At 40.8% G+C, this 27,961-nt stretch overlaps 1 protein-coding gene across 1 annotated transcript; it reads left to right on the top strand.

Annotated features, from left to right (window-relative positions):
• Positions 1–231: 231 nt before the first annotated feature.
• APPBP2 (amyloid beta precursor protein binding protein 2) lies at positions 232–27,080 on the top strand. Its single transcript, XM_054085087.1, has 13 exons — positions 232–393; positions 10,472–10,560; positions 11,549–11,700; positions 12,374–12,497; positions 17,173–17,341; positions 18,076–18,165; positions 18,657–18,724; positions 18,805–18,910; positions 19,070–19,194; positions 19,383–19,468; positions 19,873–20,063; positions 20,453–20,618; positions 21,304–27,080. The coding sequence occupies exons 1-13, from the start codon at positions 253–255 to the stop codon at positions 21,555–21,557; spliced, it is 1,761 nt and encodes a 586-aa protein (XP_053941062.1). The 5' UTR covers positions 232–252; the 3' UTR covers positions 21,558–27,080.
• Positions 27,081–27,961: the final 881 nt, after the last annotated feature.

The raw sequence follows: 27,961 nt of genomic DNA, 5'->3' as shown, positions 1-27,961 counted from the left end.
CCCAGGGAGGCGGTTGAGTCCCCATCCCCGGAGGTGTTTAAAAGACGAGTAGACGAGGTGCTCAGGGGTGGTTTAGCAGGGAACAGGGATGGCTGAGCCTGATGATCTCGCAGGCCCCAACCCAGGGACCCTGCGCTCCCCCCGCGCCCTCCATCCATCCTGTGCCCCAGCCCGCAGCGGGGGGGGCCGCGGGGGGCGGGGCGTGCGGGGGGGCGGGGCGAGGGAGGGAGGAGGCGGCCCCGCGCACCCAAGATGGCGGCGGTGGAGCTGGAGTGGGTGCCCGAGACACTCTATAACACCGCGATCTCGGCCGTGGTGGATAGTTACGGGCGGGCCCGGCGTCGGGATATCCGATCGTTACCCGAGAACATCCAGTTTGACGTGTATTACAAGGTACGGGGAGGGGGGAAGGCGGTGGAGTTGGGGGGGTGGGGGATGAGCGGGGCCGGGCCCTGCCGGGCCTGGGGGGAATGGAGGGAGAAGCGGGGCCGGGCGTGGAGGGGGAGGGAGGAAGGAGCCGCTCCCCGCCCGCCCCAGGCCTCTCTCTGCCCGCCCCAGGCCGCTCCTTGGGGGGCTTGGAGGGGAGGGGGCCGGCTGGGAGGGCCAGGCCTATGCGGGGCCGCCCGGGCTGTGCCGGGGGAGGCCAGGGAGGGGGCCGCGGGTTCTTTCTTTCCCCCCGTCCATTCCCAGTTCCTCTGACGCCCGGGGGCTGCGGGTTCTTCCCTTCGACTCGTGGTTTTCCCGCCTGTATGAGGCCCGGGGGCCGCGGGTTCCTTCTTTCCACCCGTAGGCTCTCAGCCCGTATGAGGTCCGGGGGCCGCGGGTTCTTCCCTTCCAGCCGTGGGTTCCCCTCCCCAGCGAGGCACGGGGAAAGAGCTTTTCCTCCGGGAAAGACCTCCCCCTCCCCGTGGAGGCGGTAGAGCGGAGGTGTTTGTGTTGGGATGTGTTTTTTTCTCTTTTTCTTTATTTTTTTCTGACGTATTGGAGAAGGTGATGTCAGTGGTGAAAGGAGCGGAGTATGCTGCATTTTTGTATCTTCTTTAACGATCTAGTCAGAACCAGATGAAAAGAATTGAGACTTAATGATATAGCTTATTAGCCTTAAATTAGTCTTTCATGAAAGGGCTGTTTCACTTTCAGCTGCTTCTAAAATATCCAGAGTTAGAGTAAAAGGTACATTGAGATGGTCCATTAATTCCTATTGTCTGCTAAATAAGCATTCCATTCATGTACAAGGACGGCTGGAGATGGGCATTCATCAGGAGATAAACAGTGTAAAACCAATTAAGATGGGGATAACCCTTCTTTCATCTACCAGTAAATTTATAAAATTCTACATGTGCCAAACGAAATAAGTCGGTAGATGAATCTTTATGAACCAGGAGTAGTAGCCATCACATATATGGAGAGTAAGACTATTAATAAGGAAGGCTCATCTTCACTGATGACAAGGCAAGTGTTTCTACACTGTTAAAACAGACATTCACATTCTCTGTGTGCCGGCTGTTACTTGTCTGCCTGGTGTGCTGAGAAATATGGAACCCTCTTTTCTGTCACCTGTGAGTATGCTCACAAATACTGATGGAATTGGGAATTGGTGTATGGCAATGGCCAGATAAAGCCTAAAGACATGGAACTAACAATGTGGAGGAGTATTTTGAGGTTTATTTTTAACTGCTAGTAGGTATGACAGTGTACAAATAAACTTCCTTGGCATTGTCTGTCCTGATTTTAATTCTTTCAGATGAAAGGATTGTACTCTGTGGCTTTTAAAAGCACAAAACCAAAACCGCCTTCTAATGACAGAAATACCCAAGTGTATATTATTCTTAGGCTCTTTGAAAACTTACCTGTAGATGAGCTTAATACATCATCAACTTCTTATCCTTTTATTAGCACTCTTCAGTGGTTGCATTGAATCAGAATCACATGGAGTTGTTCCATAATGGAAAAAGAGCTAGCAGAGTATCTGACTTCTAAAGAGACTTCTGATCTGTCTGTTCTGCTTGTGTACATTGGTATATGGTCTTGTTAGACAGATGATGATAAACAGGTTAAGTACCTGTTCTCTAGTAAGTTTACTAATCACTAGGCAGTTTAATTTTTGTTGATGGCAGTAGTTTGCATTGCTTTTCCTAGTATTTCTGTGTGTTACAACAGGACAATCTTTGATGATCTGCCATGTGTGAGGTGGAATTGTGTTCCTCTTATGCATACACAGCTGTGAGGTCTTCAGATACAGAATAAGTAAAACTGGACTACACGGTGCCCTGAGCGTTTTGCTGTTGCTGCCAGGGGTAGGTTCGTCTTTGCTAGATGGGGTTCCCTTTCCTGTGTAGGAGAAACCCTTCTCTTTAGTAGTCGCGTTCAACTTTAATTTATACATAAATGTGATTGAACCTTGGATGGGGTGCTGCGAGCGAGTCCTCAGCCCTTGCTAAACTGTGTTCCCAATGCAGAGACGTCTATCTGCAGTGAGTGCCTGGAAGCCTATCCCAGATTACAAACCCTTTGGAACCGTGTTTGTGCTTTCCTGTGTGCTTGTACAACACTTAGTAACTGTTCTTGTTTCTGTATTTGGATGGCTGTAGCAATACAATGGACACAGCTGAACTAGGTTAGAACAAGGACAGCATCACACCTTTGGGCAGTTCTCTTGTACATGGTGCTTGTTTGGCTGTTTTGGTTCTGGATACAGTTACCAAATCAGGTAGATATTAAATACTATTTCAGGTTGGTGAGCTATGTTCAATACATCCTGACCATCAAGTTCTTTAAAGCAGAAACAGAACTTTTGAAGTCACTGACAGTCTTCCAGTTTGTGTTTAAATTTATTCTCTCTACGTGGTGGTTGCTGCTGCGTTGAAGAGGTGTCAGTTAGGTGTTTGTATCATAAGGAATAGTACTTGCTCTTCAAATACAGCTGGGAAAAAGTGAGTAATTAAGGATTTGCGTGAATATACTTGCATTTAGAGCTTGAAAAAGATGTAATAGTCAGAGAAAGTGATTCTCAAAGGAATAAAAATGTTTCCAGTCTTTCGCAGCTAACTTGTGACTAATGTTTTATTATGCTGGTAGTAATAATGGTTTGTGATACTGGAGAAACTGCCCCTGACTTTGGAAAAAATGAAAGGTAGTGTCTGTCAGATTTCATTTTGATACACAGATGTTAATTGGATGTGGCCATACAAGACTTCTTTTCTTGGTCATACTCTCTGCTATGAAAATTTGAACTTAGTATTTGCCAATCTTGCACAGTTTGCCAAACTGTTCACATTGATTAAGATGATGTAGGTAGGATACAGCACTATTACAGCAGCAGAGATGGCCATTGTGCTGTTATCGAAAAGGGAAGGAAGTGCTAGCAGACCGTCTTGGTCTTTGTTTTTTCCCCAGGGTACCCTCTAGTCCAGCATTTGGCTCTATTTCATAGTGTATTGGCTTTATTTCCCATTCCTCGACAAATCCAATTACTTCTAACTCCATGTATTCCAGAACTGTTAGCTTGTAGGAAGTGCTTTATAAGTCTGTGCATTTGAAGTTAACAATGAGGACTCAGACCTGGGACAGTTGCAAAACATTCCGTTTTGTGCACTCTGTAAGATACATGTTCTGCTGCAATGTGACAAATTCCTAATACAAAACATATTTATACTTCCTGTAGTATTCTTAAACAGTAACTGAAGCTTAAAAAAAGGCTATATTAAATAATCATGACGGTAGTGAAAGAAGAAACCTCTACTGGTCCAGCAGGATGTTACTGAGTGTTTTTTCAAGTGGCATTTGATGTTTTCTTTCAGCCGTGAGAGAAATAATAGAGGCAGAGCAGAATATGTGTGAGGATATCCCGGAAGTTTTAAAGTCTATATCTGTGCTAAAGAAATAACGAAATGTCTTATTAGTCACAGTTGTGTTTTGAGGAGCTTCATTGCTAGTATTGTTAGGAGTAACACCTGCATGGTGGGGAGAGGAGGGAAATAAATGTGCAAACATATCAAATTTTGTTTCCTTTGTGTGTTTGCCAGGTTTATATATATCCTGGTTGTGGTGTTTCCTAGCAAAACTGGTTAGGTGCTCTTTCTCACATTTGGGGACGAAGAGGGAGAGGGTGGCAAGCTTTCAGAAGCCAAAGAAAGAATTATACTGATCTCAATTAAAATAGGGCACATTTGGCAGGTGGCAGCATTTGCAAATGCCAAAATAGTGTATTAAAAAAAAGTTTGTTCCAGTTGTCACCTAAGTCCTCAGAAGACCCTCACAAAATGAGGAAAATCAAATTATTCTATTTTGTAGTTGAGGATAGTGTTTTGAGGGATTTCAGGTAGAGAATCTGGGTGGAGAGAGATAAGGTACTGAACTATCTAGTCTGATTACTGTTCAGTTAACGTCCTATGTAGATTTTTTTTTTCCTCCATGCCTCAGCTTTTTGTATTCTTTTATGTGTAATTACCTCATTTCTTTGGTTCTCATAGTGCGTTTGAAGAGATGCTGCTTCCTTCATTTTAGTCTTCTCTGACATAGGCTTTTGTTGCAGCTACCCACTGGCAGGCTGACCCTGGGCTTGTGCTGGCTAACAAGGACTTTGATCCAATGATTATTTTCCTGTTGAAGTGTCTTTTCTGGATTGTGTGTTTTTCTTTCTTTACATTGATTTTTCTTGAAAATAATTTGGATGTAATGCTATTTGAATTTTTTTTGGTGAGATCATGAACCACAGGAGCGACTGGAGATTGCATGAATTTGGTTTAGTTAGTGCAGACCTGTATCCTTTACTAAGTGCCGTACGCTAACTTGTTTTGCATTATGTTTTTTAGGCAAAATCCAGAAGGTTGTAGTCATGCTGTTTCCTTGCAGTAGTAGATAAAACTCTTGAAGTGGTCCTGCTTTGTCTGGAGTCCAACTGTGGGATTTTGAGTTTAGCTCTTGATAGCTCCCACTCCTATAATAATGGATGTAGCTGGGAGTATCATGTCTCCTTGCTGTGTTCTGCTAATCCAGAAAAGAACAAGCTTGGCTAAGAAAAGCTCTTGTATCACATCAGGGTATTCTTGGAACCAAACAATGAATAAACAGGAATTTGCTGACTGTTCACAACAAGAAATAGAGCGTTCATTCTCTGCATTGCAGTATTGTCACTGATTAAGGATAGATTATAAGCATAATTTCCATGAGCTTGGAATAAAAATGGCTTGTCCTGTGGCGTCTGTCTGCTGGGCATTTGATTAGAGTGAAGAGAATGAACTTCCCATAAAGTGAGGTATAGCTGTGCTACTTTACTTCTGAGGTTTTCTTACCGGAGGAGTACAGACAAGGTCACGAGCGAGCAATGTGTAAGGGAGGTCAGAAATCCCAGAGTGGATGGGCCCCATTTTGTAGGACTTCCGCTATGACCCCTCAAGTGTGACTTCACCAAGACTAGTTTTCACTCATGCTGCTGTATTTTTGGGAGTTGGAATTTAAATGTGTATGTGGGAGATGGTAATGATTTCTGTGTGTGCACACATGAACCATGGCTCTGATCATCTGGCTGAAGTTCCTAGGTGTGTGCAATGAGACTTCACTGATCAGTGCTTGTATCCTTTTTTGTATCCTTTTTTTGCCTCCTTTTTAAATTTAAGCCTCACAGTGAAGGAGAAAAATCACTTCTGTCAGTAATTTCCAATTATTGTTACTTTTTATTTTAACATATGCCTTATTTCTCTAGTCTAAAGTAAGACTAGAATTGAACCATCTTTCCTTGTTATGACTTGAATGGTTTGAAACTTCTGGCCTTTGCTCACTGTTTTTTCTAACTTGTATTACTCGATTGGCTTTTGTTTTTTTCACTTCCAGCTATGGACTATGTTTTCCAATCCTGATATGTTTTTTTTCAGCATCATCATTGAATCTTAGACAATAGAAATAATAATTCAGATAATGAATGTTCACACCGTGAACAGAGGTGTTCAGCTCATGCTGAAACATTCACTCCTCTTTCCACTTGAAGTCCTTTGTACTGATTTAACCTCAAAGCACGCAGAGTTTCCCCAGTTCATGCTGCAGAGAATCCTACATTGTGTGTGACTGTAACGCTCAGGCTTTGTATCCCTTGTGCTGGACTCTGTATAGATGTGAAACAAAAAACTTTGCTGATACAGCACAGAAAGCAGATTGAGTGTGAAGATGTGAAGTGTGCTGTGTGGGAAAGTAGAGGCTCCAGAAGTTGGCTCTGAAGTTAGGCTTATTCAATAAGGTTGGTCTTTTTTTTCTTGGCTGTTTATTGGATTGAGGTTTGTAAAGATCAGCCTAGTAAATCATAGAATCATAGTGGTTGAAAAAGATCTCGTAAGATGATCAAATCCAATCATCAGCCTAGCACAACCGTGCCTATTAAATCGTGTCACCAAGTACTGCATCTGCATGTTTTTTCTGTACTTCCAGGGATGCTGACTCCACCACTTCCCTGGGCAGCCTCTTCCAATACTTCACCACTCTCTCTCTCAGTAAAGAAATTTTTCCTAGTACTCAATCTAAGCCTCCCCTGGTGCAACTTGAGGCCATCTCCTCTCATCTTATTGCTTGTCATGTGGGAGAAGAGACAACACCCACCGCATCACAACCTCCTTTCAGACAGTGTGTTTTCAAAGAAGATCCCTGAAGTTTGATTTTCATCCCCTAAACAATATCCAGTAGAACTAGTGCTTGTTCAGAGGCTTTGTAGATGAATTTTAAATTGATTTAAAATAATCAAATGTACCTGGATTTCTAACTGATTATTTTCTAACCCTTTTCCTCCCCACCTACCCGAGTCATTTGTCGACTGGTTGATTAAGTGCACCAGTGACTCTCAAGGAACTTTTTCGTTCTTCAGTTAGGGAAGAAAGATCGTGCTTACAGCCAAATACTCCCAAGTACTGATGTTTCTTGATTGAGTATACAGTCCTTCCCAACTTGTGTCTGATATTTCACATTATGTTATTGGACATTACTAAATGTGATGAGGAACTTCTTAGAATTTCTTGTGCCTTTAATTCTTACTGAAATATCCCTATTTATTTTTCAGTCTTCTTCCAAACTGGAGCAATATGAGCATCTCTATCAAATTGTTTCTGATACAGTTCCTCTTCTAGTACACAGTGAAACAAACCAGAGTGTTGGTGGTACAAATAACGTACAGCTTTTCCTCTTGTGTTATGGCTTTTCTTTCGCTAGCGGTTTCACATATGTTTATCTTTATTTTCAGAGGTTTGCTAGGAAGCAGTTAGACCTAAGCTTAATCTGTCCAGAGGGGGAAGTCTGACAAGAGCGGCAGTAGAATTATGTAAGGCATGGTGATATAATAATAGATAAGTTACTGCTTAATGTTATTAATATGTTTAATTGGGGACACCGCTGTATGCAGCTTTTGAATGCTGAGGTGAATGTGTTATAAGTTAAATATTATGCCTTAGATCCTGGAAGAGGATCGTGATGCTTTCTCACAGCTATGCAAAACAGTTTGATTGCATGTGTGTATAATAATGCGCCTGTATGTGTAAAACTTGGACCTTGGTTCCTGTCTTCAGTGCAAGAATCTGTGTACATTGTGAACTGATGAAGTTGGAATTCCTGTTGTAGCCTTTTAATCACTTTTCTATAGTTAAAGAAAAACAAATCTGTTAAGCTCCAAATAGGTTCAGTTTGTGTCTAAAAGGCCTTTATTTGTTAAGAAAAGAATAGTTCCTCGGAAGTCCAAACCTCTGCCATTCTTGTTGGGGCATGTTTTTCTTGAATCACGATGTTTTGGTTTTCATGTTATGTAGCAAGCTTGTGGTCAGGAATTTTGTCTCTCTGGAGCTTTAACAAGAAAACTATTTCTTCAATGCTTGCAACTACTTCTCAATGAACAAATGAGTGTTACTGAATCTCCTGGAATTGCTTTACAGTTTGACGTATACTTTCTTATTTCCACATCATATTTTCTTTTACAATATTGCTGTAACAGCTGCAACAGTTTTGAGAGACTTCAAGCTAGTTAATACCTTACATTGTTTGCCAGTATGTCATGGGATGGGGTGAATAGTGTGGTAAATGACCCAAGGATACTCTGTTTCTGGTTGTACCAGTGAAATAGGTTGAGGGTTTTTTTGGGTGCCAGAACACTGCAGGTTTGTGTGCTTTTGAATTGGGATGAGAGATCTGCAGATAGCAGGCTTGGACCTTTGCCTGTAAGCCAGATTTTACATATGCTTGAAATAATCAGAGTATCAAAATTGAGGGTGTAGTTTGGGACCTCCCCTCTCTCTCCCTTCCCACCCTGGTATTTATTCATTGGGGATTTAAGAGTCACATGTGGCAGTCGGCATATTACAACATATTTATGTAGCTTCATAAGTGTATTAATTTTAAAAGTTGTAATAGAGTTAGTGTTTGGTGAACTGATACCAGATTGATCTCTGGGACTTTTAATTAGTGCTGCAAGGTGACATGGGGAGGTGGTAGTGTACTTGCTTGAAAGCGTAATTGTTAAATGTGTGATAATGCTTTTGATTTTGATTTTAAGTCCTGGTAAAATAGCTTGGGTGTATGTCTTAGTTTTGTCCAGAAATGATCTCATCGTTTATTGATGTTTGTCTTCAGTTTGGGTCCTGGAATACTAGGCAAGACTTAATCCTCTTTTTTGGTTGCAGAAAATAAGTTTTCAGTTTTATAGAGTATACCCTTAGACAGCTGTGTTGGAGAAAATGAGAACACTTAACCATGACTGTAGTTTTTAAATAACAGCAGACTGGATGTTCTCTCACTGCCAGAGAGAACATCGCCTCAAAAGAAACTCTGATCCCTTTGAAGTACAGGGACACGGCAGTATTTTATCTGAGGAATAACTTCACATGCAAACTTGACCTGCTTTTTAAAGACTTATTCTTTTCACCTGATAAAATAGATGACTAAAAGGAAAACACTAATTTCTAGCAATTGACATTATTAGGTCAAAGTATGTTTGAAGAGTTTTTGTAGGTTCTGTTGTTAAAATAACAAACTTGCTGTGCTGTAGAATCTGTGTCATGTGCTTTTATAAGAAGTGTTGACTGAAACTAAATTTTTGGCTGGAGGAGATGTTTTCACATGCTGTGTTTTGAATGCTAATTCATCTGCTTCCAGTGTTGGTGGAGAAAAAACTGAACCAGACACAAGATGCTTATCAATACTAGCTTTTTTTAAAGCCACTGTTAAAACTGAAGAATATTAACATTTTCACTACGTCTGTGTTTATAACCAAGCATTTCTAAGTAATGTGCTCTCTTGGCCTTACTCTTGCTTACACAAGGGTACCTGCACTCCTCGTGTCGATGTTTCTCATAGCTGTGAAATGTGCCTAGATAGCATGAGGGGGGCTTGCTGTAGGTATGAACATGCCCATCTTGGACAGGGGATGTTTGTATGCTGTAACATAGGGACTGAAAATTAGGACGTTCTGAATAACTGTTCAGAGTGCAACGTAGTAGTGCTTTGCCTGTGTGCTCGTGGTGATGTGAAACTGGAGTGTATAATCTGGTTTGTGTCTGCTGGTACACTACATTATCCCAGTCCCTGCATCACATAGCCCAGATTCCATGGAAGACCAGAAATTTATCTTGAAGGGCCTGTGTTGGAGGATGCAGCTTCCGGAGAGAAGTGCCTGCGAGACCCGAGCTTCCAGATTCTCCCTTTTACCCTATGGAGTTAGTGCCTCACAAAGATTTCTCTTTTCTTTTATGAGAAATGTTGTCTGTGTGTGTTGTTTCTAGAACGTTTAACATAACAAACAGCTGTAGTATGACAATCCTGTGTGATCCAGTGCTGTGCATCTAGCAGACTGGGATGGCACATCTGGCTATGGCGAGGATGTGTGTGGTGGTGCTTCCAGAGGTCACCTGCCCTGTGTTCAGTAACTTGTGGCTCTGGGGCTTCATGAGATCAGGAGTTAACAGCCTGCAATGGATTTACCTGCTGTGTATTTGTACAGTCTTGTTTCTACCTATGGAAATTCTTAGTATTTATAGCATAATGTGACAGAAAGCTCTGCAATTTAACCATGTGTTGCATAAAGAACTGTCTCTGGTTTGTTGTTTATGAACAAGTCACCTCGTATATTTGCTTATCTGCAGTCACAAATTGGTTTGTGTTTAAAAGTAGCCATTGCTTTTCACACATGCATGAGCAGATTCACTTGGGATTTCCCATTTAGTAATGCAGGAATTACTTGTGTAAGCTCTGGAATTAATGGGGTCAAGGCTCCTGGCGGTCTTTAGCACTGAGTATTGGTGAGTCACCCATTGCCGAACTTGTGGGTGTGGCCTTTGTGTATATTTATACATAATATAAAATCCAGCATTGCTGTATGCTGGGTTCTGTGCCATTTAAACGTCTTCAAAACTTTCAGTACCCAAGAAGCTCTTAATGGTATTTTTGCTAACTTTAGGAGTTAGGACTCAGTCTTAATTTTTAAAATTTACTTATATTTATCTGTCAGCTTTACCAACAGGGACGCTTGTGCCAGCTGGGCAGTGAATTTTGTGAACTAGAAGTTTTTGCAAAGGTGCTACGAGCCTTAGATAAAAGGTAAGTATCTGAATATATCAGTAATTCTCACTTCAGCACTTGCCTCTGGATCTAGGTTTTGAATTTGGAAAATGTCACTGACTTTCTTGGTTTTACAAGCCCATCTAATAGCTGAAGGAATGTTGTCTTAGATTTACAGATGAACTAGGTTAAGATGTGTGTTCCTGTCTCAGAACTCACTAACACCACTGGTGGGGTGAGATAGAGAATTAGATAGGTAAAAGTGTGAAAAATTGTAGGTTGACATGGACAAGTTAATTTTTAAAAAGAGGAAAAAGAAGACGATAGAGAAGAAAAAAAAAAAAGCACAAACAGGAAATCCAAATGATGAAAAAAAAAAATCCAGTTGCTCACCACCAACTGATCAATGCCCAGCCAGTCCCTGAGCAAAAACAGTCCAAGTTTCTTGCTTTGTAGCAAATTGTAGGTGAAAGGCTATGAAGCTTATAGCATCGCACTGATTTAAAGAGTTTTCCTGTCATTAAGTATTACACTTTGTGGTGTTATACTCAGAACTTGACTTTTTTACATCTGATTCTTTGTAACCAGAATAAGCTTTGAGTCTTTAGACATACCTCCCTCCCATTGTTTGAATGCTTGTGATGTTAATGGGTTTGTTATTGCTCATTTATCTGCGGTATCTATGGGAGTTGTGGGGTAAGGCTGGATCTGAGGCTTCCTCCCCCTCTAAATTTCAGCTTAAAATGTTCTCCAGTTTTAATATTGTGTGGGTAGCTTATGTTTTGCTGACACTGGAGGGTATCCTTGTGAAGAATTCTGCGTACACATTTGTTGAATAATCCAACAACTGTGATCCATTGGCTTTTGAGATTGACAGTTACGCTTGTATTCATCTGGTTTTGGTTGAGAGCGGGCTGGAGTTGTTTCTCTAAATCACTAATCATTTGAATTCATGGCACTCAAGCCAACTGACTGCAGTGTTTTAAAAACTTCATGTGTAATCAAATTCTGTTTTCTTTTGTTTCAGACATCTGCTTCATCACTGTTTTCAGGCTTTGATGGACCATGGAGTAAAAGTTGCTTCTGTACTGGCCTATTCTTTCAGTAGACGGTGCTCCTACATAGCAGAATCGGATTCTGCTGTAAAAGAAAAAGCAATCCAGATTGGTTTTGTTCTAGGTAACTGGTGTTGATGGGGTGTTTAAAAAGGATACAGTCTTTCCTGCAAACCTCAGCTGAGCTAATTTTTTCAAGTTCATGTCTGTGATTAGTGTTTTAAGAACCTGTGTGGGTTAGGAATATAATTTTTGGAAACCTACTTGGTGTCTTAAGAAAAATATATTGGATTTTAATATCTAAGAATATAGATTTATTTTTTGTTGCAGATGGTTTAGATTTAAAATTTGTTTGCAGACTTTGCATAATTTTAGTATTGCTAAGTATTTCTTGACAGAATACTGCAGGAAAACTATGTAATACTAAAAAGTCATCCTCAGCTGAAGGAGAATTATTCTACTCTTATTTCATCCTTTCCAGTTCAGGACAGGAGGGTTTAACCTTGACAGGATTCCCCTATGTATTATGCAGTGCTGCAAAATTTTGTCAGAACTGTTTTGTGAAGGAGAAAAAAGCTGCCTTTGCTCTCACTTTTTCCGCTTTTTTTTCTCAAGTGAATTAACAATAACTTTCTGTATTTTGGCATGGGGAATACCAAACTAATCTGTTCCTGTCTTTTTTTTTATTTGTAATGAAACATGAGATAAGTGGTCTTCTTACAAAACTTGAGCAAACGCTTTTCTGTTAAAAAGGTGGAGTTTGCTATTGAAATTTGTTTGTTCTTGATTTTTTTCAGGGGGATTTCTGTCAGATGCAGGCTGGTACAGCGATGCTGAGAAGGTATTTCTTTCCTGCCTTCAGTTATGCACGCTTCATGATGAAATCTTTCATTGGTTTCGTGCTGTAGAATGCTGTGTAAGGTGAGCTCATCTTTAATTCCTACATATCTTACTGTGAAGTATGCATTCATGTGTTCCCAGTTGCCTTGGAGTTATCAGGCTTCTGAAGCTCCCCTTAGTATTCCACTGCACCAAAATGCTTTCCTGGCTCAAGTGGGGAGGTCAGAAGGTGCTGATTTTATACTAATCTGTGCTTTTCAGCTTGTGAATGGGCTGCACAGCTCAACGGGGGAAAAAACCCTACATTTTTGCCTTTCTGTGTAACATTATGGCTAACAGGGGCTGGACAGTGAGAGTGGTTCAGAACCCTGCTTTTTTCAACGGCTTTTTGCATCTGAAGGGTCGCTACGTTTTTGTGTTTGCTGAAATTATATTTACTGCAGAAAGAATTTTCCAAATCTAAACTCAAATGATATAAACATGGTGATAAAGGGAAACATACTTTTCTTGATTCCCGTGACTTCTCTTGCTCCATGCTGAGATACTTAACTATGTATAAGGTAAATATCTAGATTTCCAGTTCTTGTGGACATCTCCAGCCACAGCTTAAACTTTTGAAAAAGAATTTTTGCTTTTAGGAGGCATTGGAGTTTTGTGTCTGCCTTGTTTCTCAAGGCTTGTGGTGGGGTCTGTTGACATACAAATTCCATTCACGGAGGCTTCAAAGAATATCATAGGGTCATAGAATGGTTTGAGTTGGAAGGGACGTTAAAGCTCATCCAATTCCATGGATAGGGACACCTTCCAGTGGATCAGAGTGCTCAAAGCCTCATCCAGTCTGGCCTTGAACACCTCCAGAATGGGGCAGCCACGGCTTCTGTGGGCAGCCTGGGCCAGGGCCTCCTTACCCTTACAGTAAAAAATTTCTTCGTGATATCTGATCTAAATCTCTTCCCTTTCAGCTTTAACTTTTAGTTCTTAGTTGCTCTGCTCTTAGGTCTGCATATCCACAAGTGTGCAATGCAGTGTGGAGCAGGTGGTCAAGTCAGTTTTGTTGGCAACAGCCTGACCTCTTTTGTGTGCTGTGAGATATGCGCTTGAATACCTGTGCGCTAGTGAGCAATATTAAAATAGGATTATATTTTTAGCTGCTGTAATGAACAACAAAGTATGGACTGTGTTTATCTGGCTGTAAGGCAGAACTTGTTTTGGAAAACTGCTCAGAAAAAAAAAAAAACTGGATCTTGTTTATGGTTGGGCAAATATGAAGAGTTAATAGGCTTTGCCAGAAGCTGCTTATTTTGTGTGCTGACCGGAGGCCGTGGCAGCAGTTGCTGTTCTTTCTTGTTCTACTCTGCCAGCTACCATTGGCTTTCATTCCTGAAATAAAATGATGCCAGAAGACTGGGCACACACAAACACCTTCCTAGAATTGGGGAATGATGTATATATAGTACCACTGTTAGAACTTGGTTCTTTGCCTTCTAATTAATCTAAAAAAAGTTTCCTAGTTGTATTGCGCTCTTTGGCAAGCTGGAGAAATTGCCTTAAAAATAAACTCCCTGCCCTTCTCCAAGTAGAAAAAAGAAAAGAAGGGAAAGGTAGCTTTGCATAGTAGCATACAGCCCACACAATTGTGGGACAATTTTCATTTTGTGTTTTCATCCAGTGTTAGAATAAGCTCTTCTGAACTGGAGATGTTAATTCTGTTGGGATAGAGACAGGCATTGTTCTTGTAATGAAAGCTGGTGGCCTGCATGTAACATTAGGTCCCTTTGGGCAGCCGTGTGAGTGAGGAGACACTGCTGTGTGTTCAGGCATTTCCCAAATAATCAAACACTGCCATCACTTATTTGGAAATGTATCAAATAGAAAGAATTGAAAACACTTCCAGAAGTGCTGAGTATGTAAGATCTGAACACCTTTTTTTTGTGGGAGAGCGCAGTATTCATACTCCTCTTCAAAGTTGTGAGGCAGTAAGAAACTTTTCAGTGTTACCCATGAATCCCTGCTGTAGAGTGTCTTGTTCTTACCACTGTGGTTGCACTGGAGTTAAGTGGGGTTCTAAGAGAACTGAATTTGAACTGAATTTAAGTCCCAACTTCTGAAAATATGATGCTCTAAAAACGTGGGTGCTCTTATTCTAAAAGCTAGAAAATCTAATCCCAGGAGCCCAATACATTGCATTATTAATAGGATGCCATTTAAATAGATGTAAAATTTTGTGTTATTTAGACTTAACAGTGTTTTTTTTGTACTGGCAGTAGTAGATTATATAGAGAAACTGAAGATTTGAGACTTCTACAGGCATATACACTACTTTTCTGCTTGTGTTGTACTCCTGGTTAGCTTTTTCTCATTATTCTATGTTAAACAGTAAGGCACAGATACATAATATGAATATGTGGTTCTCCCACTTCATTGTTTCAGATTTTGCTGCTGCTTCTTTTTTTTCCTGGTGTTTTTAGACTTCCCAACCTGCTGTGTGGCATTGTTTGCTCCATTTGTATGCTCTTAGAGATTGATTTTACTGAGAGGGAGTGGGGGCAAGTTACTCCCCGAAAGCTATTATTGCAGACATCAAAGAAGATGGATAGCTATTAGCATAAATGCCCTAGCTTTTTTTTATTCCTCTCAGCTTTATCTTCTAAAAATCCTTTGGAGTAATAAAGATTTTTTTTTTTTTATTACTCAAAACTGGATCACATAAACTCTTCTTATCCTAGAAGATTGGTTAGGTTTAGCTTGGGTTTTTGGTAGATTTCTTTGTTTTTAGGCACTATCACTGTAGCATTCAGATACTGAATATTATCTTTCCCAGGCGCTTATCTAAATTGCACTCCTATCCCTACTGGCTTATGCTGTTACTTGGGATTTGGGCTTTGTATTTTTGATGTTGCATAGCAGCTCCCAATGGAATGGTGTAGGGAAAATGGTTTCCTTCTTTAGGGGAACTGTAATTGCTTAGTCTTTCTCTCTGGTTGCTTTAAAATTCCCATCTCTTGTTGCTGGGATGTTAGGATGTTTTCTGCTGCCTATGACCGAGAACACAATGCGCTTTTGCATCGTGTTTAGTTCTCAGGCATTTTTTGAGAAAAAATGTGGCTGTTGCTTTTTTCTTTCTGTTCTTGAGCCGTGATGTTTTGTTCCTCATTGGGAAGCTGGGGTTTGTTTGTATAGCTCATTTCAGGGTGGGTTTTTTTAAGGTCTTTCCTTTTGATCTTCTCCCTGTGTGGTTAATACACATCTGTTATGTGCTTGCTTGGCGCTCCCTTCCTGTGAAAATGTGAACTTTATGTCCTTTCTTGTTGCTGTTTGTTTCACAATACATCCAATAAGAAAGTATAGGAGGAGGCTTCATTAGAAGCTGAATTGATAGGACCAAGTTTTTGTATTACTTAGTATTTTATTTAGTATTACTTTGCTATTGCAGGAGGCATGGCTACAGTAGCTTACACATCTCTACTCAGAAATAGAGAAGAGAAACCTTTGATCAAAAACCTCTCTGTTCCTTTCTCCCCCCTTAGCAGTTTATTGGAAGATCTGTCATAATCTGTCATAAAGAGTGTCAAGTACTGTGCCTGTGCATTCGCTCCCATTTCCAGCATTTTAGCCTCTGTGGTACAATGTGAAGTTCTGCTTTGCCTCACTTTGTATTTCTCTTCCTGTGTTATGTTATCCTCCTGATCTGCGAGGTTCACCTGATGTTTTCCAGCCTCTATTACCCGTTGTCTAATAAAAGATTTCCAGAAGGGACAGTGGAGGCTGATTTACTAAGATTTTGTGTGTGCTAAATGGTGGGATTTGCAGTAGAGGAGGAACAGCTGTCTTTTCTTAGCCTGCAATGCTAGAGTTCAATTTCTGCCCTTTAGGCTTGAAGTAAGACAACACAAGATGCTTGTAATGTCTCTTTAAAGTAAATAAACATCAGCTTATGCTAAGGAACAAACTTCTTTATTTCTGTTTTAAATAGATGCTAGAAGCTGAAATTCTTACTTCTCTAGAGAAACAAGAGTATGTTTGACTAGGCCTGTGTTTTATTGGCTACTTTTGGCTGTTGTTTCCTGAAGTGTCTGTTAATCCGTCAGCTGGAGAGACAGTAGGTTAGGAGATGGGGTAAGGCAGGGGGTGAGGTGTTTGAGTTCTTGTGAACTGGGTCAACAAAGTCATCTTTTGCGGTGGTGGTGCTAAGTCAGTGCTGGCTGTCATGTCGAATGGATGTGATTGAATCTCTGGTGGAGACACGCCCAAACCAAAAAAATGCCCACTTGTGAAGCACTTTGCTGCTTAAGGCTTGAGCAGAAAGTGCAGCGATGCCCGAAAACTAATTGTCTGCGCTTACAAAGTGTGCGTTTCAGTTTGCTACACTTTGTAAAGGAGGAAGAAGGGATTTAATACTGTGTATTAGCATTTTGGAAATGGAGTTTTGTCAGTGTGTTGAAGTATGCGTTTCATGAAAAATCAAACAAAGCCACACACCCAAGTGATTTGAACATTGGGTGTGTAAAACAGCATCAGTGTGTAAAACCGTTTGACATCTCAAACAGTAAAAATTCTTGCCATGCAATAGACAAAAAAGCTGGTTTACTGAAACAATATTCTGTAAATAGTTCTGTGTTAGTGAATTCAGACAGTGCAATTCTTTTGGGATGGCAGCCCAGTTCCATGTAAGTGTGATACCAAACTGTACGTCTGTGCAGTACTTTAAATGGTTTATTCAGGCACCATTTAGAAGATGTCTTTACATCTTCCCAAGGTTGCTGCATGTTCGAAATGGGAACTGTAAATATCACTTGGGAGAAGAAACATTCAAACTCGCTCAGTCTTACATGGACAAACTGGCAAAGCACGGTCAGCAAGCAAACAAAGCAGCGCTCTACGGGGAGCTGTGCGCGCTGCTCTTTGCCAAGAGCCACTACGATGAGGTGAGTGGGATTTTAGTTTTGCTTTTCCTCAGAGAACTGGTTATGAAATCTGCTAGAATGTTCCATGGCTGGCTCGTTATCTGCATTATCTCTCTATCTGGAGTTCCAGATCTTTCTTTTTTGGTACCTGTGTGGCGGTACCAGAGCAATACTTGATTTATTGACATTTTTTTTTCTGTGTATTGCTCTGAGTTAGTCTACAAACTATTAACTTCGACCAACACTAACAAATGATGTGCGATTTATTGGCATTGTTCATCTGTAAATGAAATACTAAAGAGCTTGTTCTAGTAGCTAGAAACAAAGAGCAGATTACAGGTAATAGTTCTTTGCACCTCTTGTATGTAATAACTGTCTTCAGTAAAACCACTGTGTAAACTGTGGTTTGCCTTTAGCTCCCAAGTACAGTGACCAGGAAGTTCTCTGCACGGTAGGACTTGTGAGGATTACTTGCAGATTATAAAATAACCCTTTTGTCTGTAAAAGTTATTGTAATAACACCTACCTTAGGGTAGTATAAAATACTGGCTTGCACATTATCCTTAAGAGCACTTTTAAGTCTGTCTTTTAAGACACATCTGAACAAGTGTCTTTAGACAAGCAATTAAACAGAACGTTTTAATAATTTGTAATGTAAATGACCAGTTCATTTTTCAGACCTAAGTAATGTTTTTCTTAACATTGCAACGTAGTGAAGTTCTGGCTTCATGATGATGGTCCCTTTTGTTCTACAGGCTTATAAATGGTGTATAGAAGCTATGAAGGAGATCACAGTTGGCCTGCCTGTAAAAGTAGTAGTGGATGTTTTGCGACAAGCTTCAAAGGTGAATTTAAAATCTTCCATGTTTCTTTTGTGCCTAAATTACCTACCCAGAAAGGGTGAGGATAGGTGGTACCTCCAGCATACTTGGGTAATCAGGTTCTCTTCATGAGCCTTACCGCTTTTTATTTGTTTCATTGGTCCACCTCAGTCTCCAAACTGGGAAAAGTTTTGTTTTCTTTCTTTCTAAAACTGAGTTACAGCTGTGCAGGTGGACATCCTGAAAGGGTTCACCTGAGAGCATTCCATGAAAAGTGGCCTGTTCCCATTTGATCTAGGCTAGGTACAGTTCCAGCCCTTTAGTTAGGCATTTACAGCAGCCTGAGATAGAAGTTTATTCCTGTTATCTGTCAACCTTTGCTTAAATAACTGAAAAGTCTTTTAGTAGCTGTTTCAAAATTAAAAATAGTAGTTAGCAATTGGGCAAATATCTGGAAGAGATGAATTCCGAGTACACACCTTTTTATGTGCTTCATTTCATTTCAACCTGTTTAGGCTTGTGTTGTAAAACGTGAATTTAAGAAGGCTGAACAGCTGATAAAACACGCAGTATACCTTGCTCGGTAAGTTACATTCCAAAAAAAAACCCTTTTAAAATTATGCTTAACTTGCCTCAATTTGTAATGTAAGTGTGCCTCTACAGGGAGCATTTTGGAGCCAAACACCCCAAATATTCTGATACGCTGCTAGACTACGGATTTTACTTGCTCAACGTAGACAATATATGCCAATCGGTTGCAATCTATCAGGTATGCAGCAGGACTGAAGGTCTGTCTCAGTTTCTCCTGGTATTTATTATCTCTCATGTTTCTATAGAAACTCACATACTGTTAATTCACAGAGGTGGATAATAGTTGATTTAGTTTTTTCTGTGCTAACTGCTGAAATGGTATTCTCAACTCTTTCAGACAGCTCTAGATATCCGGCAGTCAGTATTTGGAGGTAAAAACATACATGTAGCTACAGCTCATGAAGACTTGGCTTACTCTTCCTATGTTCACCAGTACAGTTCTGGAAAATTCGACAATGCTCTGTGAGTACCGGCGTTTGAGGTGCTGGTTGCAAGTTTAATACTGGCAGTGGAGAAAAATGTTCTTAAATGATACAGACGTTCCAATTAAAATTTAAATGCATCTGGGTTTTGCATAAATGTTTCTGAAATTTATCATTCAGCTGCTGACTTATATATGCGTGTTGAATTTTTCATTTAAACTCTTCCAGGTTCCATGCTGAACGTGCTATTGGCATTATAACTCACATCCTCCCAGAAGACCATCTTCTCTTGGCATCTTCAAAGAGAGTTAAAGGTAGTACCCTTAATTGTATTAATGGGACAATTTGTAATCAGTCATTCAGATGCGTTTATCCTGCTCCCTAACAGAGCCAGTGTAACGTGAGTTGTTTTCTTCGAGTGGAGGTGATTCTAGATTATTTTCAATCCTCCATGTTCTCTGTCAACACACTTGTAAAATACAGAGGCTTTAAAACTTCACTGGGAGACCCGGCAGGGGTGGGGAATAGAAATACAGAATATAAAATTGTGTTCGGAGCTTGATATGGGGGTCATACCTGCTTGAAAACAGTTTCTAATAAACACAAAGCCCCGTAGGATGTTTCCCAAGACGTCTTAGGCAGGTGGCTTTCTGCTGCCTACAGTTAACATATGTGTGTTGGGAACACAGTGACGGTGGTTTTTCTCTTCTGTGCTTAGCACTTATTCTGGAGGAGATTGCAATAGACTGTCACAACAAGGAAACTGAGCAGAGGTTACTTCAAGAAGCTCATGACTTGCATCTGTCCTCACTCCAGCTGGCTAAAAAAGCCTTTGGGGAGTTTAATGTACAGACAGCAAAACACTATGGTAACCTGGGAAGACTGTATCAGTCCATGAGAAAGTTTAAGGTAAGATTATATTGATGTAAAAGTCTTAAGATATGCAAGACATGTATAATTCTGTCAGAGTCAGTGATGTTGGTAGTTTCATAGATGGAAGACTTGTACTTTTAAATTCATGTCTCCAAAGCTTTGCGCAGAAGTGGTGAAGATGCATAACGCCCTCAGAGAGTGACAGCAATTTTGACAACAGAAAAAGTAATGTATTTTGCTGATCAACTTAACAAAGGATTTGGAGAGCTCAATTCGGGTTTCGGCTTCCTTTTTGCCTTATATCAATTACTGCAGACAATTTAGCCACTTGATAGTTATGTTTCTTTAAATCTTGTTTTCTTTTTCCTCTTTCTATGACATGGTGAATGGTGTCTGACTGACCTATGTGAATTTGATCCTCATAGGAAGCAGAAGAAATGCACATCAAGGCAATTCAGATTAAGGAGCAGCTTCTAGGTCAAGAAGACTATGAAGTTGCCCTGTCAGTGGGTCATCTAGCTTCTCTCTACAACTATGATATGAATCAATATGAAAATGCCGAGAAGCTGTATTTGAGATCCATAGCAATTGGTAGGTGATTCTTAAAGTGTGTGACACCAGCAGTTCTAATACTACATGAAGAATTGTTAACAAGCGTGTTAAAGTTAAAAGCTTGGGTGCTGTCTTCTAGACGGCATTTTGGAGCGGTGGCTAAAACTTGGTGCAGAATGTAGTTGGAATCTGAAAGAAATGTAAAACTATCGTGCCTGTCAGCCTATCAGCGAATGCTTTTCTTGCCCATTATAATTTGCATTGAAGTTAGTATTCCAAATCGAATGTATCTTTGGGCCATGCTGGAGTCCAGTATCGTGACAGACAATCTTAGTTCATGCAGTTACATACAATATGTTACAGAAAACAAAATACAATCTTAAGGTAGAAAGCTGAAAACCAACTTGACTTTTTAAATTGAATTTGGAGTGAAATAGGGACACAAAATGACTGCCACCTTCGCACGATTGGTCGATTTGATGCATGTAAAGCTGTGGTGCAATTAATGATCTGATTGTAGAGTCCCTGAGGACAAGTCACTGTATCCTTAAAGGAGAAGCCAGATAAAATTCAAACCATCATGCAGGCAGCTTGCATGCTGCTTGTGTTCTTCATTTGCTATAACAAAAAAGGTTCATGTTGTTGGTAAGAACAACATGAGAAATAAGATGCAGTGTGTGAGTGGATTACCCTGTTGATTTTGTGTTCTTTTGGATTTCTTTAGGAAAGAAGCTTTTTGGTGAAGGATACAGTGGACTTGAATATGATTACAGAGGTCTCATTAAACTGTACAATTCCATTGGCAATTACGAGAAGGTTTTTGAATACCACAATATTTTGGCCAATTGGAACCGGTTGCGGGATCGGCAGTTCTCGGTTACAGATGCTCTGGAGGACGTAAGCACCAGCCCTCAATCCACTGAAGAAGTGGTCCAGTCTTTTCTGATGTCTCAGAGTGTTGATGGACAGAGTAGCTAGGAACTTCGTCAGTTAACCAGTTAAGGTGTTTTTCCCCAGGTTACGAGGGGAAAAGTCATACTGTGAAATCTAAACCATGTAGTTCTCTGGGGGCTGGAATTTGCATTGAAACACTGGTCCAGTCTACTGAAGAGTGCCCATACGGACGAATGTGTGTTAAATTCTTATCAGCATGTGTATGGCATGTGTAGTTCGGCTCACATTTTTAACTTGGTATTCCTGAAAACCCCTTCTTTCTCTCTTCTTTTAAAAGAAGCTACTTTGCAGAAAGTCTGCGAGAAAACATTAAATAAAACTGTTTGAGTTCAAAAGAGTTGCATTCTTATTATGAATGGAAGGTTTCATCCGGAGCTTTCTTCTGATATATAGAAAGAATAAATGCTGTGTTATAGATACGAGACAGGCCTTTCTACTGTAGGCATTGTAGCAAAGCTTAATCGTAAATATCGAGAAGAGGGAGAATGCCCCAGCCTTGGCTGCTGCCTTATGAAGAAGAGTGGCAAAGAACCACTGTGGAGAGCAACACGCTCCGTGTGAACCACGATAGGTGGTTAAGCAAGTAACCGCCTTATGTTGGTTTCAGTATCCTGAACTGGACCAGTGTTCAACTGTAAGCGATAGAAGATCCAGTAGACCAGCAATCTTCGTTTTCCTTGGTACCAACCAAGAGTGCTAATCTTCTGAACAGGACCAGGAAAATCAAAAGTGGACCAGCCTGCTAGAAACAGTTTTTGGACCAGTGGCTTTAATTTAATATTTCTGCCCCTGCATTCACATTTACGGTAGAATTATTTCATTTAGGTGTATGATCAGTGCAAATTATATTCATGTAATAGATACAAAACTAGGAAGTGAACGTTCTTTAGCGGTTGCGATGGCATGTCTTTACCTAGTGAGCTTAAACAAATATTAATGTCAATGCCACAGGCAAAAAACTAGAAACGCTTAACTATTTGCAGCCATCTTTTTTTTTTCCTTGTCGAACGGGCTTACTCTAATAACTGAGGCAGTAACTTGTTTATACCAGTTAATAGTTTTGTATTACAATCCAGTTCAATTATGTGTTTCTGGAGAACACAATTTATTGTACAGTTTGCAGGGGTCAGCAGAAAAATGCCAAAAAGCACAACAGGTCTTTTTTTGTGATGCTTGATTTCTACATTAAACAACAGTACAACCATAAACTGATTCCTTTATGTTAATTTAAAAAGCAGAGGTCAGCTGTAAAGATCCTTTAATGATGCCTCTCTCACTTGCTTGTCTTAATTTTTCTTCTGTCGGGGGGGGCTGTTTGGTTGTGTGGGTTTGTTTTTTTGGTTTGGTGGGTTTTTTGATTATTTTATTTTTTAATGTTGAGGTAATGATCATCTGAAAGTCTGTAACGTAGCAAACTAGGAACAACTCACTGCTGTTACCTCAGTTCTTACAGCGGCACAAGCAGTGCTCCTATGGTCACGATTCTGTCAGGTTTGGCTTTTCTCCCTTCCTCCCCTGTGTTCAGGGGTTTGTAACTTGGCCATGGAGGTCGGTCCAAGCACAGTGCCTACAGGGCTTGGACTGGATGTTTTGTTTGCAGTCTGGTTTTTAATTGTTCATGAAATTTAGGACAGGGAAAGCTTCTTGTTAGTCTTTGAGAGAGAGTGCAGAGAAAAAAACACGAATTTCAGACACAACTTTGAGCTTAATGGCTCTTAACTGAAATTTTACAGGCCAATAGTTCATATACCTGGTGCCTTCAAGTGTATTTTTGGGAGAAAGGCTGAATAATACCAACTTTAAAATGCAGTTACGTCATTAGTGAATGCAGATTTAATGATTGCGTACTCGAACTGTCTTCACTGATGTGAAAAGAAGTGTTTGCATTAAAAAAAACCCTGTGGTATTAATACTTAGACTGCAGTATATTGTCAATGGCTGTTCAATGAAAATCCAGTTTAAAATTGTATGTAGATTTACAGTCTAATTTATTTATAGCAATTTATGTTTATGGCTGCTTTGGGTACTACAAACAAACTCTGCTTTCTACAAGGCAAAATGGGTTTTTTTATCCCTGAATGTGATTCATCAGTGCCCTGTGCTGTGGGCAAAGTTCTTATGAATTCTTTCTTAAGTCCTATTGAAACTATTTAGAAGTAAATGAAGTCTGTAGTACTGATGCCGGAAGTTGGGCAGGGAAGGTGTGCTTCAAATTGTCCTAAAGGAGCTGTGTGATTTCTGTACTGCACAAGTGTGGGGTACGTGGGTTTACATTTGCATTATCTGGAGAGTACTTCTTACATCAGGGTTTCCGGTCTTGGGTCTCCCATTTCCAGCTTTTGACTAAGGCAGCTCAGAGATCTCAAGGCTTTGTGTTTGGGATGAGGAGCATCATTTCTGATACCAGGGAGAGTGGTTAAAATGAACCACTGCTGTTAATTTGGCTCTGGTTTGCATATCTGTTTCATTATTTGCCTTCGAGTCAGTACAACGAGGAGAGCTCTCACCTTGGGGCAGGCGAGGGAGGTGTTCTGCTTCTGTCCGATAACCAGATGCGTTAGTTCGGTTTGTTTAATTGGTTGCTTTGTTCTTGGATCTTGCTGCGTGGATGTACTTCTTTCTTTCCTAAAGCTACTTCACCAGCACGTTATCTGCTTCGGTGTGTTGACTTGTTTGGAAGGAATTAAGGTCCTAAAAGACACCCAAAATTCTTATTGGTAATGAACTTTGGCCAAGAAATGTGACTTAGCCAAGAGTAGCTGTAGTGATGCTCGTAGGACTACTGGCACGCCTTTCATGTGACTCTTGGGTTGAACTTCTCATTGTAGCCTCCCTGCAAGTCTAGTCATGCCAAGGCACGTCAAGTCTGGAGAAAGGGAGCTGTGTCCCATGGCTAAAGTTACAGGAGGTCTGCAGAACATTGCAGCTGCCTGCAAAGTGCGCTGCTGACAGCTCGGCCGTGGCTTGGGACTTTCACCTAATAGTGTTCTTGCTGCAGACGTGGTAGTTCTCCATGTAGTAGCATAAATCCGTTCTTGCTGGTTCTTAGTTCTGAAATCTCCTAAATTGAGTCTTAGTTGGCATCTGGAACATGTTTGAAATGCTGCGGTGTCAGTCGTTGGTTACTGCTCCTGTCTCGGCTGCTACAGCAGTTTGTTTGAGAGTACAGTGGAAGTAGGAGTCCGAGTGGCTGACCTCGGGGGAGGTCAATGACGTGTCCCTCCCACCAGTGCTGGAGTGGAACTTGTACTATTTTGATATTCCATGACTTCAGCAGCAGACAGTGAGACGAGCAGGGTGAGAAGTCTGATGTTCTCTGTGCTGTGTGGTTTTTCAGTGCAGAACTCTCCAACACAAAGCCTCTATTTTCCTTCCTTCTCTTGGAGGCAGAACTGGGAATTCGCCCCTGTCCTACCCAGAACGGGTTTTCCAGACACGTTGAGGGTGGCAGCTGCAGGTTAGCCTCGTGCGTTGGGAGACCTCTTACCCTGTGTGACTTAAGCAGCCAACTATGAACCACTAGATCAAGTTAATTAGCGATTGCCATTCTCTGTGCGCACAGCACACCTTCTGCTGGCTGAGCAGGGGCTGTTCGGTGCTGGCAAATTCCACCTGTGAGTGGAAATCCACTGAAATGAGTCTGCAGAGTCTTTCTTGAAGGTAAGTAATTTAATCACCCCGGATCAGTTGGATGCAGTGGTGAGAACAGCAGTCAACTTAAGGAAAATAATTCTAACTGTTGTTGAAATTAAACCCTTAATATTTTATTTCCAGTGTGAAGTTGTTTGAACCGGTAATTTGTGTGTCCTCTTCTATGCGAACACTGCGGTTTGTAAGGAGGGAGGAAGGTGGCGTTGGGATTTCTCCCCTGGGGCTTTTCCGGGTGACTTGTTAGGGAAAGGCAGAAGTACACAAAGACTTAAAGAGCTGACAAAAGGGGAAGGGAAAGCTGTAAAAGGAGGTCTGAAAATAGATATATCCCTGAGCTATTTGAAGCAAACCAACCAGTGACTATTTGGCCCCAAACACTTGTTTGGTCACTTCTGTAGCATGGTGTTAGATGACAACCAGTGAGTGTCTGCCTCCCTGTCCTGCTCTCCAGGTGCACTCGTCACTCTGTGTCAATACCTAGCGTTTAAGAGTTGTTTTTCTTTTTGCACACAGTTTTTGTTAAATAATTTTGAAGGGTTTTTGTTGTTTAATTCTAACTTATTAGGACAACGGTGTTCTTCTGTAACTTTGAAAATGGAGTTTTTTCTTTAAACGTGCTGCAGTTTCAAGTTTGCAAAAAGTGCCATTGCGCTGCTTCTCATGGTACACAAAATGCACATTTAACTTGATGTCCTTTTTCTAGTCCTACGCTTCGGTAGAGTACAAAAAGGAAAATGCACCGTGCCTAAAACAGGAGTGAAGCTATTGACAGAAATTTGACTTGATTGTTATGGATTGGATTTGACTTTGCAGGCCAGCAGCACGTAGCGTGGGAGATGTTGCTGGTATCAGTCTTTCGGAGATCCTTCCCGCTGCTGCCTTTGTGGAAACCTTGTTTTATCTAAAGATCATGGTTTCCTTTTTTTCCTTATAATAAAATTCCTGGCTGAACGTTCACTGCAAATCTGAGTCTTTGTGGCTGTTCCATGTCTGACCCGACCGGCCTGTTGCATGTTGGGTTTCTTGGCCTTGCCAGGATTTCTGTGTGAAACTCCCTTTACCTAGAAATAAACTCAATTACGTATGAAGAATTGGCAGCGCTGGTGATGCTTTTGTCCCGAAATCTCAGGAACGTTTTAGGCAGTGGAAACAGGTTTCCCTTTGGTGATATAAAGGTGTGTGCTCTAGGGTCATGTTTAACTCTTTCATTGCAATCCTAGGTATCTATAGCATGAGTGGCCTTAGTGAGTTTGTTGAAGTGCACATTTTTTTTTTCGTTTCAAAAGTAAATTTTAAGATGAAAAAGATATATACTATATAAATATATAGAGATATTTAGAAACTTGGTTTGTGGTGCACAAGTTCAGTGTTGGATCGCTAAATAATTGTCGCAGGTACCATATGTGTAATTTCTTTTATGTATATTCCTTTTTGGGAAGCGATGTTGCCATGGTAACTTCAACTTTACAATTTCTTTACTACTTAATGATGTGAATGAACTCTACATTTTATTGAATATTACCAGGTTCAGTACTATTTTTATACTTTATTGAACTACAGGGGATTTTAATTTAATAGCATTTTAAAAAAGATATTGCTTGAACTGTATAACTGTATAAATCGAACTGCTTATACGAAAACCACCTCTAAACCAGAATCTCTACCTGTAGTGCCACATTCATTTATATGAGAGTATCTTGATCATTACTAGATTTGGAAGACCACCCTACTTGTCGTGTCGAGACTAATGTGTCGAGACTTTCATATCCTACTTCTCATGGACTGCAGTGCCCAACCTTCTATGTAACCATCGAACCATACTATGTTTGTAACCAGCATTGTGATATTCTGTAATTGTATTGCTAAAATGAACTATTGACCTAATAAATATAGTGTTCCCGCACTTGGAAGTATCTGCATTGAGTTTTCTTCAAGCTTTGCTTTAGGTAACTATGTGGCCCTTGCTCCCCCTTGCCCTGCCTGCTCGTAGTGTGCTATAAAAGTGGGTGTTTTGTTCTGTCTCCTTTATGATGGTGAGTTAGAGCAAGGCTAGAGGTTGAGTAGATCCCAGTGCAGCCTTTGGGAGTGCTGAAGCTGCCTCACAGTGGGTCTGTGCTCATTGTTTCCTCTGAGTGTTACCAGCATAACCTTTATTCCAGCGAGTCCACCTCTGGCACGTGTCCAGGTTGGCTCCTTGGAGGTGAAAGAGAATTGCGTGCTTTCTTGTAGTGAGTGCGCTCCGCTTGCCGTTAACTGATCCCTCTTTGCCGCTCACCGCAGCGCGGTGCCCAGGATGTGAGGACAGTTTGGATTGATGTTGATTTAATTAATGAACCATAGGGGAGGTCACAGCGTCAGTCTGAGAGTGGTTCACCCACTTAACTACAAGCAGGGTTTATTCTGGGTGTTGAACTTCTGGTAGCCTCGCTGCCGTTAGCACCACAGAAGCTGTACCAGACTGATCAGCTTTCCTCGAGCAGGATGGTTTGTTTCTGTGATCACGCAGCTGTGGGGCCGCTTTCATCACAGCTGCCCCCATCATTCTCTGCGTTGATCCTCTTTACTGTGTATTGAGTTGTTAATGTGGTTGCCTTTTCACTTAGGATCTTCTGATACTGCAGTGGCTCAATTAAAGAACAGACGTGGTTCATGAAACTATGGGCTAAGAGTTCCAAGGGCTTTAACGTTTATGTTCTATTTAAAGAGCAGAATGAGAAGATTCTTGTCTCATTTAAAGAGAATCTTTAGACAATGCACTCCCCAAATAGATGAAGCTG

Source organism: Cuculus canorus, chromosome 20 (assembly GCF_017976375.1).
Source record: "Cuculus canorus isolate bCucCan1 chromosome 20, bCucCan1.pri, whole genome shotgun sequence".
NCBI lineage: Eukaryota > Metazoa > Chordata > Aves > Cuculiformes > Cuculidae > Cuculus > Cuculus canorus.
This window is presented reverse-complemented; position numbering and strand designations above follow the sequence as displayed.

Bases quoted from the DNA above. Each gene is read 5' to 3' on its own strand.
- APPBP2 (XM_054085087.1), top strand. From the start codon at position 253: ATGGCGGCGGTGGAGCTGGAGTGGGTGCCCGAGACACTCTATAACACC. The intron at 12,498-17,172 runs GTGAGCTCATCT...CATCTTCCCAAG, and splicing joins GCTGTAGAATGCTGTGTAAG to GTTGCTGCATGTTCGAAATG. The intron at 18,166-18,656 runs GTGAATTTAAAA...CAACCTGTTTAG, and splicing joins TTTTGCGACAAGCTTCAAAG to GCTTGTGTTGTAAAACGTGA.